This window comes from Suillus bovinus (assembly GCF_016758785.1).
Source record: "Suillus bovinus strain UH-Sbo-P2 chromosome Unknown EDB93scaffold_2, whole genome shotgun sequence".
Taxonomy (NCBI): Eukaryota; Fungi; Basidiomycota; class Agaricomycetes; order Boletales; family Suillaceae; genus Suillus; species Suillus bovinus.
This window is the reverse complement of record NW_024542058.1, coordinates 935,976-948,064: the sequence shown is the minus strand read 5'-3', so window position 1 is coordinate 948,064 and position 12,089 is coordinate 935,976. Positions and strand designations below refer to the sequence as shown.

General features: G+C 48.8%; 4 protein-coding genes across 4 annotated transcripts; 1 reads left to right on the top strand and 3 right to left on the bottom strand.

Annotated features, from left to right (window-relative positions):
• Positions 1 to 4,444, bottom strand: EDB93DRAFT_1116057 (timeless protein-domain-containing protein). The gene is made up of 11 exons (XM_041448317.1): positions 3,486 to 4,444; positions 3,063 to 3,438; positions 2,774 to 3,012; positions 2,372 to 2,705; positions 2,210 to 2,322; positions 2,007 to 2,153; positions 1,807 to 1,956; positions 1,522 to 1,734; positions 1,318 to 1,462; positions 1,173 to 1,271; positions 1 to 1,122 (listed from the first exon to the last, which is right to left on the bottom strand). Exons 1-11 carry the CDS (start codon positions 4,305 to 4,307, stop codon positions 386 to 388), a joined length of 3,375 nt encoding a protein of 1,124 aa, XP_041313254.1. The 5' UTR covers positions 4,308 to 4,444; the 3' UTR covers positions 1 to 385.
• Positions 4,445 to 5,100: 656 nt separating this feature from the next.
• On the bottom strand, positions 5,101 to 6,322 carry EDB93DRAFT_291536 (DUF757-domain-containing protein). The gene is made up of 9 exons (XM_041455994.1): positions 6,253 to 6,322; positions 6,108 to 6,186; positions 6,026 to 6,036; positions 5,927 to 5,957; positions 5,822 to 5,874; positions 5,633 to 5,773; positions 5,490 to 5,578; positions 5,408 to 5,436; positions 5,101 to 5,343 (listed from the first exon to the last, which is right to left on the bottom strand). Exons 2-9 carry the CDS (start codon positions 6,153 to 6,155, stop codon positions 5,230 to 5,232), a joined length of 516 nt encoding a protein of 171 aa, XP_041313253.1. The 5' UTR covers positions 6,156 to 6,186; positions 6,253 to 6,322; the 3' UTR covers positions 5,101 to 5,229.
• Positions 6,323 to 6,424: 102 nt separating this feature from the next.
• On the bottom strand, positions 6,425 to 7,991 carry EDB93DRAFT_1237596 (uncharacterized protein; the record flags this gene model as incomplete). The annotated part of the gene is made up of 5 exons (XM_041451436.1): positions 6,425 to 6,563; positions 6,612 to 7,557; positions 7,617 to 7,710; positions 7,763 to 7,901; positions 7,969 to 7,991. The coding sequence occupies 5 exons, from the start codon at positions 7,989 to 7,991 to the stop codon at positions 6,425 to 6,427; spliced, it is 1,341 nt and encodes a 446-aa protein (XP_041313252.1).
• Positions 7,992 to 8,166: 175 nt separating this feature from the next.
• Positions 8,167 to 11,097, top strand: EDB93DRAFT_1116037 (uncharacterized protein). The gene is made up of 2 exons (XM_041448316.1): positions 8,167 to 8,405; positions 8,462 to 11,097. The coding sequence occupies exons 1-2, from the start codon at positions 8,244 to 8,246 to the stop codon at positions 10,694 to 10,696; spliced, it is 2,397 nt and encodes a 798-aa protein (XP_041313251.1). The 5' UTR covers positions 8,167 to 8,243; the 3' UTR covers positions 10,697 to 11,097.
• Positions 11,098 to 12,089: the final 992 nt, after the last annotated feature.

The following is a 12,089-nucleotide window of genomic DNA, read 5'->3' as shown; positions in this document are numbered from 1 at the left end:
CCTAGATGTATGGACTCCGCGACGCTGTATCCAGCAAAGTTGGTAAGTCGGGTCCGGTCGGTTTCAGATATAATTGTGAAATGCGACGCGTCCGTTTTCTTTTTGTCCACGTGCAACCAACACATTGCACGTTTACCGTCCTCAGATTTGCAACGCTGGCTGATATCGACACGGCCGCTCGCACCGACTGTATCGCTCCTAAAGATACCAGCTCATCCGCGGGTCTGACGCTGGAAACGAAAAGAGAAACACTGATGAATAAATTACCGCTTGGCGGGCCCTTGTGATGCATTTAATAAGCATCTGAGCAACACTCCAAAACATGAAGATAAATCAGTACTACATCTGAACGAAATAACAAAATGCGGTTATGACGGGTGGACTGTTATGTTAGTTCATCATCCTCGGAAAGGACCAGCCGCCCCGTCCCACTACGTCGTACGTCTACTGAGTCCATTCCTGCATCGTCTTCGCTCATGGGGTCTGTTGGTATTGCCCGCTTTGCAGAACGTTTTGGAACCGGCCGGGGTCTTGGGCGTACCCTAGGCGCGGGCTGAGATTCTGGTGTACTAGAGCGACTTCTCTGCAGGGCTCCGAGGATGTCATCTTCACCGTCTGAGACATTTTCATCGGCGCTTGACTCTCCTGCCGGTTGATTCTCGGAGTTCTCCACCTTACCCTGCTTCCTAGCCTCAACATCTTTACCTTTTCTCCGCCGTTTTTTAGTTCCCGACGCTCGCATGGTTCCGATCTTACCACTTTGCGCGGCTGCCATGACAGCTTTATCTCTTAATGCCTTTTCCCTTTCGAGGAAGGCCTCCATATCGCCATACTCTGCATCGCTGTCCTCAATGAATTGTGCTGACTTGTATTGCGTTTGCTCCTTCTTTTTCTTCTCCCGTCTCTTGTGTTGGGGCTCGTCATCGTCAACAAGCTCTACGTCGGAGTTTGAGGGTGATCGACGTCTTCGTCGCCGACGGGGTTTCTTGCTTAGGAGCTCTGAAGCTTTCTTGCCGTCAAGATCAATGGGATGTTTGAGGAATTGATCAATGATATTAAGGCTGCTCAGGAGGTCAGAAGGAAGAATTGCTGCTGGAACAGTCCACTGCAATTCATCACCATCTATAAACTGATCAGTTAGTCACTGCCCAAAATGTTGCGAAAGAACGAACCATCGTCATAAATGGTGAACTTTAACAAGCGAAAAATGAGCTTCAATATCGAGTTCTTCGTTGCGGCTTCCGCATGTTCATCGCTGATGTATGGTATTACTGACAAGACATTAGCGTAGAGCGAAGATTGTCCAGGACCACTCACGGTAATCAAGGAATTTGGAGATTGCTTCTGCAGAAGGCGTCAACTTCTTCTGTTCGTCGTCGTCCAGGTCGCTGTCTCCGTCCTTGAGCCTTTTATCCGTTTCCTCAATAATCTTATTGCGCTGACGAATGACTAGCATCAAAATCTTTATAATTGAGGAATGATCAGTCTCTTTCGGTGAAGATGATCGATACGATTACGAACGTCTTTGACCCATTCTATGAGTTCAGTCTTGCCATCGTCCACCAGGGCCGCTATCGCAATTCCGATTTGCTCGCTCCACGAGTAACCCTTCTTCACTTGCACCTCCGGAGGGAATTTGGTATCTTCTACTATCTCGCGCTCATGGCGGCCTTTGCGTTCCGGTTCCCAGCTTGAGTGCAGTTTCCAGTGTCCGCGGTTCTTGGGGAAGAATGCCTGATTCAGATTGAGACAGATAAGCATTGTGAGTGTTCAAAACACGTGAGATAACAAAAATGAAAACCTCACCTCCACCGCAAGGAATGGCTCTCCTTCCAACGCCTTGAAGAACCTGTGCAAAATGAAATTGACCAATTTCACAAGGTCCTTGGAGGACTGGCCTTTCGGCAGTGACTTTTGATCATCGAGAATTGTTTTAAAAAGATGGAGTGTCGAAACCTACAAGAAGTTGTATACCAACAAACAAGCAACACCTGATTGCAACGCACATTGAAATATAGCCCTTCTGCCTTAGCTTTCACGACTTGTCGGTGGATCAAGTTCACCACCCTTTTCATGAACTCAGGGGAATCGAAGTCTCTGTAGCGCGAAAGATATGTCAGAAGGGTCTTGGTTATCGCCGAGTTCGCAAATTTCTGCACATCAATCAAGCAACTGTCAATCAATGTTCGACTCCGATCACGCGACGCACCATTTCGAAGGCATCAAAGGTGAACATTGTCTCGTGGACGACCTCCTCCTCGCTATCCCCATCAGGTTCGTTCTCGACGTCAGGCACTCCATCTTCATCAGCCAGTCCCTGACCTGCGATAACTTAAAATGACATACTGAAGGTGGAAAATGCATGGCTTACTCGTGGTCTTCTTCCTCTTACCCGGCTTCTTTTTCCTGACGTACACTGCCCCAGTATTCTCTTTCCCCCATCGCTCCAACATCCGTAGCAATGCGTAAGCAAGGTGCACGCTAGCATTTAAGTAGGCTAGTGATTGCGTGCCTTCCTTGTAAGATCGAAGGCTTTCGAGTGAGATGTCAAGAACGTCGCCATTATAGATCAATTGTTGTTGTAAAACAGCTGCAGCCTCATTGAGCTGAGGGTCGGAGATTACCGACGAAGACATGATGTCGATCAGGAGAAGGAGTTGAGTAAGGCATTCTATTCCCGCTTGCAGCTCGTTCCACATTTTTGGCTGAAAAAAAAAAACTAATGTGAGCCGCCAGCGACCTTAACAGGTGATAGCTTCGACTTTCACAATACCTTTTCATCCATGGCTTGTCTCATCCGCTTCAGGACCCAAATGATCCACCCACGGTCGGTAACTTCCGCTACTAGCCCGAGGTTCCATTTTCGCTGTTCTTCGACGGCTTTTTCATTGGACCGGGATGTAAGAAAAAAATCAAGGAACCACTTCGTGATGTAGAGCAACCGAAGGTGATCCTTTTCTTTGATCTTCGGGCGTTCGGACTTGATGTCTTTGAGCAGAGAGCGGAGGAACGCTGCCGAGAGAACGATGAGGACTGGGAGTATAAAAAATGACTATACAGACGATTAAATGATGACTCCACAGATTCGCGGGCGAAACCCTGAAGGACTATCTTGGCTTCTACAGATAGATTGTCCTCGCGAGCTAATTCGTCAATTTTGTTGCTTTTGTGAGCTTTCGGACGTTTCGCAAAATCGAGAACGCTTCCAGACTCCCGTGTGATAGCTGCTTGGCGATGAAGGACAAGCGGCCTGGAACCGGAAGTTGGATCGTTTGGACCTTCGGTATCTGCATCTGGAGCTACTGGTTTCTTGCTCGGTCTAAGCTGGACGGAAATAGTTGTCCCAAAACGGGAGTGCCGTGAAGATGCATTCCTTGCTAAATCTTTCTTTTTCTTGTCCTCTGCAGCAAGCAGCCGATGAAGGTTTTGCGCTGGTTGCTGAAGTGGCGTTAGGATGCAACAAAAGAAATAAGAAGGAACTCCACCTTTGACTGGTTCACAGCTAGAAGATGAGGTTTCACGCCGCGAAATAATAGGTAGAATATCTCGAGTACAAGAGTGTTTGATGCATTAAAAAGAGGATCGTTAGATGTATTGGCAGCAATGGTCAGAAGCAAGTCCAGTGTATGTGTTTCCGAGAGTACTTTCACAAGCCTAGTCTGCAAACTTGAGTACTCCGCCTGGTCCGCGCTCAGGTGCATATTTGCAGGGAGGTCCTTGATGAATATTAAGTTCCGGATGAGATGCAGTATCAGATTCACTATCTGCCCGTCGCGCTCCTTCCTCTCCTTTGCGGGCTTTGAGATTGGGGGGAGAACAATCCCGAAGAGAGCTTGCATGACGCCTGGCTTGAGAAGCGCAGCCTTGTAATTGAGATGACTGAGCATTAGCTGGGTATAGTCCGTCCCTTTATCAAGCTCCTCATCCAGTTCCTGCAGCTCCTCCGCCATATCAATTGGCCAGGTCATGGCAGTCATTAAGTCTGCACATGCAATGGCCCGTTTGTCTTCTACGAGTCCCTTGCCTGCAGTCGCTAACAATATCGGTACAAGGTCATTTGGGAGGACTCGGGTCTCCCAAAATATGCGCGCCACCGTGCGCTCGTCATCCGTGTCGTCCTTCCGCCAAAGCTTCTTCAAATCTCGGAGACAACCGCTGACTTCATCGCCCATGCGGTAGGCACCACCTTCATAACCACCAAGTGCATCGACGACTCGTTGGACGACAGGCTCGAGAATAGCTCTTCTGTCGACTTCATCCACGCCAGATTCGTGGGATGAGTGAATGGAAACGACGTCATTGTCCATGGGCGAGCGGTCCTGTCACGGTGAACCGAATGAATTGTGGTGCTCGACGCGAATGAACGACACGCGGTCTGTCACGCCACGTGATGTAAAGTTTTGTGGTTTCCGCATAAATAATTTTGCAATCAGCTATAATTACAAGTCTAACTAGACGAACAACACAAACTCAAGTCTACGCGCGAGATGCATATACCAGTCGTACCGGTACCCGGTGTTGTTCCCTCAGATTTACGCGGTCTCCGTCACGCCTGGGACTTTACCGGCGATCACTTGCCGTTTGCGGTCACACGAGATGGCAGCTTAGCGGCAGTCACTCAGTGCAGCAATGCGTTCCTCATACATACGCCACAGCACTTTTATCAGCAGCTCGATGGAATATGATGTATCAGATATTTGCAACGATGTCATTTGACATATATCCTGTAGAAGATGAGCTTCTCTTTCTCATGCCAGCGGGGTAAGGTATCAGTATGTAACGACTCTTGGAGTGTAAAGCATAAACATTTGTCATGGACCTGAAGGAGGACCGCGGGCAGAGCGTGGCTATAAATTGGCAAAGAAAGGTTAAAACACGAGGAACAACGAGGGGGGACGATTGCTCAAAACATATTACATTGTGGCTGCCAGGCGCTCCAAGGTATTTGCTGCAGCGCGTGCTCGGTATCATGGAAGTAGAGGCATAAGTAGCGTCGTCGTCGGGCTCTGGATAAGTCAGGCACTTCGATGCTACTGAAGAACGGAGGAATTACGCGTCAGCTGATCCATATGAACGATCAGACACCCCGGGCCTGAAAAATCCCGCAAAAATCTATAAACTATTTCTGGACGATGTTCGTGAAGAGGGTACCCATCGTTAGAGGCCGAGTTACTCACAAAGGCTACACGACACTAAGGAGAAGCAGTACATAGCCTTGCGAAGATGATGCTATGATGTGCCGTTTTTCTTCAGGGCCTTCTCCTTCTTCAACCTCTCCTTCTCGGCATCTGCCTTGGCAATTTCATGCGCCCCATCATTTAGTCCCAGTCGGTTCCGGGCAAGCTGGGGGCGTTTTCGTCAGCGAAAAAAGCCGTAAGGTCATTAGTAGGGGTAGCTCTTAATTCACCTCAATAGCGTAGAACTGTATTCGTGTGACTAGACGTCATGAGGTTCGCATCAAGGACATCAACAGAGAGTATTGGGCGTACCAAAGATAGTGTTCGTCTCCCCGTACTCTTTCCTTGCATCTGTACGGATGAGAGACCCAAAGTTGTAATCCTTCACTTTTTTTTCATATCTGTAGTTGGGTCGAGCTGTCAGCTGAGTCTCAATGCATACCAATAGCACTCACACCTGACAAAACTCTCTCCACTTCTTTTTCCCAATGTCGCTCTTGAGCCAGTCCTCGTCGAGCTTAACGAGGTGTGCATGATTATCTTCGTTAAACTCAGGGAACGCCGACATGGTATGCTCGTATATCTCGTCGTCAAGCCTATCCACCCCAATGAGCCGCTGTATGGTCTGAATTGTTCAGCCTCACTTTGTCAACTTGAGTGAACGCGGAGGAACTTTCTCAAGCAGGTTCCAGTATGTCTACATGATAATCAGCTGCAGTGAAAATCCGAATAATTCGACATTCCCGCACCTGAGCATGTTCGACCGCTTTTACTGCAAATCTGCGGAGATTGACAAGTTTGGCATAGATCAATCTGCACTAGACGCCGAAGTGTCTTTCGGCACTCACTGCTTCTCTATCTATGCTCCCATGAAATGATAACGAATGATGAGCACAGAAAGATCGTTTGAATTGAAGACAATTGGTCTACCTCGATGAGATTCTGGGCATTGTTGGGATCAAAGCTTTGAGTCGACATTTATGTTTCTGGGGCTTGCAGAAGGTCAGTACTGTGGAGTAGATGGTGAGAAAATCACTGCGGTTCGTGTGAGTAGTGACAAATACAACTTGGTTACCTCCGAAGAGGACGCATGCAATCTAGTACGCCTCTTTAAATTTCAAAGTACTTAGTCTCTTAGGCAAATCCAGTAGAATGGTGATTGTTACTGAGCCTTTATAATGTATTGTTCAAAGGAACTGCGACATCTCCCAATAGACTTGGAACTGTATATATCATATGTAAAGATATCAACCCCTAGAACTCGTTTTTGATTTCTTCTCAACACTGACACCAAAGCGTTTCAACTTCTCAAAATACTTTTGAACGCGACTCGCAACCTGGCGTGGTGTCCGGCGACCATCCATGGCTTGCGAAATTTTTGCCCATCTATAATGGCTTGAGGCTTGAAGCACAGACAAGTATATGAACACTCACCGATTGCGCTCGCCATCTGGAATCTCCTCGAGGAGCCGTTCGAGTAGATGTTGTTCGGATATTGACCATGCCTGCTTATAAGTTTCGGGTCTTGGCTTGTCTGTATATACTTTTGGTTCTGGTGTGGGTGGTGATGGCTCGGCTTTAACCTTGTGGTTGATATTCTTGACCTTAGCTGAGTTACGAGAGCGTTTTCCGAGAGTAGAAAGAGGGGGGATGGTGATCGACATGGACTCTGTGTTGGCCTCCAGGTTACTGTCGAGTGACTGAGGCTGGAGTGGTTTGCGCGAACGGGAAGATCGATTGAGGCTGTCAGAATGTGTGACAAGGCGTTGATTAATAGTCGAAGTGCGTCTCTTGGACCATGATGTTAAAGGCTGAGCAGGCTCTGGTGGTACTATTGTGGATGGGGTGGATGAGACAGTCGTATTCGTGGAATCATCCACATCCATGGAGGTACTGTCGTTGCCTGATGGCCCTAGGCTGCCCTCGCTGATATCAACCTCCCCACTTTCGTCATTCACATCATTCCTGACAAATACTGCATCGGCCTCTCCATTCTCAGTAGCGGCGTCATATGTAATCTTTCTCTCTTTGAGTTTCTGTATTTTCGCATGTGCACGCTCACGCCTGCGCGTAGCTGTAAAGGATTCTTGAGCGGGCGGTAATTTTCTTTCTTTCTCTTCCTCCATGGCTTCGTCCTCGGATAACGTAGGCTGATCGTGACTGGCATGGAATGGAGATGCGGTCAGATTAGAATTAGACGTAAGATAGGGTGCGTTATCAGGGTCTAAGCTTCCCAAGACGGGGTCAATAATGATTCGCCGTGCATCCTTGACGAGTTGTTGGAGGGCAGAAAGAGGGGAGTGTTGAGTAGTGTGCGGCACGCTCCACTCTGTGTGTGCGAGACGCTTTCGGACTGTAAATGTTCGTAAAGGCGTAGGGTCTGCGATAAAGACGGGATTTAAGGTTGCAAGAAGGCAAATGAAAGGATAAAATCCCTACCAGCCGAAGAGAAGACTTGCCAATGAACCTCGTTCGCAAGGGGAGATACGGAGCACTCGTTATTTTCCGACAACCTGAAGCCAGGACTATTGAACTGTAAAAAAGATAATGAAGGTGTGCCATTGACCACGCGGTGAAGTGCATACCTTCGAACCGATATTCTCGGTGAAGGCCTTGGGTTGGCTGAGGGCATCTGCCCTGAGCTTCCTAAGTCTGTCTATGTCTGCCTCTGCACGACTTAACAGAGATTTCTGAGTCTGTATGTAGGCGGACAGCGCCTCGAGCCTGTCAAAGCAGCAACAAGTCGGCCAAATACATCAAAAAATGACAGATAAAAAAACAGCAGGCGTACGTCTCGGCGCGTCTCGAATCCATGTTTGCGATTTCATGGAATTAACTCTCTCTTTGAGAGTTGCAACTAAAGCGATTGTTGCGAGTCCGAAATATGATTCCTCTCTAACAACCCAGAGTCCGCTAAAATTTATTTTACGTAAATTGCAGCATCGATTAATGCTCTTAGGGTACCTATTTCTCACGCATGCAGATAGATGTTCAATTATCCTAAATTTCAACTGTGACCGAAGGACTCTCGTCGTCGTCCGAGACGGCGACCACGCCACCTTCACCATGGCCTCCCAGATCGCTTCATCGCACTCGATTTCTAACACCGCATCCTCCACGTCTTTATCGCCCAGTCTCGCCAATCTCAACGCCCTATCCTCTCCAAAGCCTGCTCAGCAGCGGCGCATGACAGTTTCGGCCCTACCACCTCCAACATCATTGAATTTGGTATTGCTCATTGATTTTTTGTTGCTACTGTGTAGGCAACTTAACGTGTCGTGCAGCCCGAACCTGTCTATGGACATCCGGGGCATGCCCCAGCATCACCCCGGCGACCACCATCGCCCCTTCGTAATGAATTCACCCACAGAAGATCGTCAAATGAAAGCCATTCCGGAGATGATTATGATGACGAAGATGAAGATGAAGACCAAGATATCACGTGGCCACGCAGCCGTTCCCCTACTTCCACCTCAGTCACTCAGTTCGCTGCAAACCTCGCAAACCGTGTTAATTCCTTCATCAGTCCTTCGATAACAGGCAGACCTCTCCCGTCTGATGAAGAATTAGAAGCTGAAGCTCAGAGAGAGCGCGACAGAAGTCGACGAGAAGCCGAACGTATACTCACACGAGAAGCAGAAGAAAGGCGAGCCATGGAGGAACGTCTCCTCTCTATGATGAATAGTTCTCCACAATCACTCCCCCCTCCTCGAAGTAGGTCACAGACGTTGCCAAATCCTCCATCTCCTGCGCACTCTCAGAAGGACAGTAGCCCCAGTTGGTGGACAGCCGCCAAAGCACGCTTGACTCCTACAAAAGACAAAGAACAACTCACACCAGCCCAGCAAGTCATAGAAGAAACTAAGGCTCGTGAAAAGGAAATGAAGAGTGTTAAAGGAAAGGACAACGAATGGCCTGCCTGTTCTGCCAGTAAATACACCAACCCCGCTTATCTCAACTTGAAGATACCCCCAGGTGGCCCTCCCCCTCGCACGTCGTCTCCTACCTCCCCGACTCCAATTCGAACATCTGTCAACCTGTCTCCTGCGCGTGTCACACAAATTCCTATAAATCTCTCACCCGCCTCGATTCAGAGAGGGACCTCTCCAGGCGGTTCGCCCGCACGTGAACCACCTCCACTTTACGCCTCGTTCACACCCTCAGGTACTCTGGATATACCAGGTACACTGCTATTAATTGCGAAGCGTTTCGAGAAGCTTGAGAGATGGAGCGTCACCCACGTGCGTGCACTCGAAGAACGCATGGGTGATGTCGAGCGCTGGCTGGTCGATAAGGAAAATCAATGGGGAAAAGAGGGGCAGTCTTCCAACAACGACAAACTCTCTCCGAAATTTGAATTGACTGCTATTCAAGGAGACGTAACTGAGCTACAGTCACGCGTGTCGGAGCTTGGCCGAGAGATGGCTCGCCTTGCGACATCACCTGCCGTTCTCTCTTCTAACAGCGCCATCCGTAGCTCCCCAGTCATGAGCACTACTCCTCCGATGGAGTCGTCTATGGTCAGCCCTCGTGAATCCACCTTTTCTAGCGCAGCGGATACCACAATCTCTGAATTCTCATCCTCCAATACTGCTTCGGCTCTAGAAAATATTTGTAGTTTCTCCACTCCCCGCCGAGTACCGTCCCTTACAGCTCGCGAGTCGACGAGTCCACCCCTCGCTCGGGTATCTACCCGTCATGCACCGTCAGCGAGCAGGACACGTCTTCCATATCCAACGGGCGACTACACCAGCCCGGGAGAACTAATATCCCCACCTCACACTCCAGCCAGTTCGCCTCCACCACCGGCACGTCCTGCCTCGATGGTAATTTCCGGGTTACCAGCTTTGTCCAGTCCGCTGGAACTTCCCGCCGCAAATACTCCGCCTGTCCGCGCACCATCTCCTAGTCTGAGTGGCTTGCCAGCTCCCAGCATGCACAGCCCCCATCGAGGCAGCGTGAGTCCTTCGCCTATGCAAGCAGGGCGTAAGCGATACACTGTCGCCCTTGGTGGACCCATCGTAGCGCCCCCTGAAGTCGAACTTGACTACGGGAGCGAACGTTCGGGCCTTGGCACGGCGTCTTTTTCCTCTACAACAGAGAGCAGTGACGACGACGACGAAGATTACCAAAATGCCATAGACGAGACGTTAGGGAAGAAATCTGCGTTCCGTGCGATGACTGCTGCCAAACTCGGTAGCGGTGATTTAGCGAGCACTGCACCTGCTAACAACAGCCCGGGTAACCGTACGCGCGCGCAGTCCACATATAGTGGGTCCTCGAATCCATTGCAGAGTAACCAAGCGGTGTCTGCGCAGTCAACGCACCGTTTCCGATCGCAGTCCATTGACTTCCGGTCAGATAGCACTTTTGGTGGCGATCAAGCCAATAAATTTGTAGATCCACTTGTTCTACGACGGGAGAAGACAGGGAAGGGTAAAGAGAAGCCTCTGGTGAGGCCAGGAAAGAAGGTTCCTGTAGGACAGCTCGTTGCGTTCTTCGATTCGGAACGTCGTTGAGTGTGTATGCTGTATCTTTGCGATAATGTTTGGGTTTCACGATTTCATCTCACGACCTTCTAAATTTACATGCTGACTTGATCTCAGATTTATTTCATGACCATATACCACACAGTAATGGTTGGTTTTCGTTCGTGTATCTTTGATTGTTGCTATCATTGCTTTTCAGCTAAAGGCTTCCTGCTATTACAGAAAGATATTACATGTGTGCTTGCTTCGTTAGTACGATGCCTTATCCTCGTGTTGTCACGCATAATAGCTGTTCGTCGTAACCGAACGTAGTATTTTGGGACCAGGTTGTGGGTGTGGGCAAGAGTATGTGCACCGCAATACCATGATGTCTTCACGCTGTAAGCAAAGAAGGTTTCAATGGCACATGGACGAAGTAATGATTCAAGAAATGTGACCGATCGAGCTTCAAGGTTAGTCTCCGACTGTTCATTATATCAGGAATCAAGATAAGGTTCTCCTGTGTTTTTTTTTGTGAGGGGTGGTAAGACTCGGGTGCCCCCGCCGAGATAGCGGAAATGTAAATCAAAACATATTAGCACCCCAACCAGCACAACTTCGTGAAGGGAGGTGCTTCGGAGGCCTTGGGTTTAATGCTCATCCAACGAATAAGCGAATAGGAGTCAAGGGACTTCAAGAGATGACATCATCTACTAATTGACATTGCAAGGGTGGATGGTATACTAATTTACTGATGTAGGGATTGTATCATAGAGCTTTTACAGGTTCGAAATGACGACAATTCGCCTGTGCTCAGGTTCCGCTGTGCGCCCACAGATATCGTGTCGAGTGACCATGTCCAACAACAGCGCGTCCATCTTCATCAGCGGGGTGGATTGCGCTACAGAGTGCTCTGTAGCAAATTATGTTTCCCTGATGTTCCCGATACAAGCGAAGAAGAGTTTGACATGTTCGTGTGTGCCCTGAGAGTCCGGTATCATCGTATCTGGTTACATCAAACCCAAAACTTTCAACACAGTCTATGACATTGCAAGGGTCCAGCGTGGAGCACTGCATGGCGAGATTCAGAACCGAACATGAGAGCCTTCAGTGTGATGTGCACAGTGTGGAGGACAGCAGAATGATAGTGAATAACGGACAATAGTTGCATATCTTGACGATCGGGGACTAACGGGTGACCTGACCAAGGTGATGCCTTTGGTGCCGCAGTAATCGAATAATTGCTAGTGGTTGGTGGAAATTTTAAACCGCGGTGGGCGACTGATTATGATATTGATATTCTGGAATATCAATAAAGCCTGTCTTTCCCCATCAAGAAATGTCATGGGTCATGTTATGGACAATCCCCGTTTAATACACGCACAAACCTGCTGCTCAAGGTACCCGCGCGCTGTTTGCTGCTTATGCCAAGGTTCAGATTTCT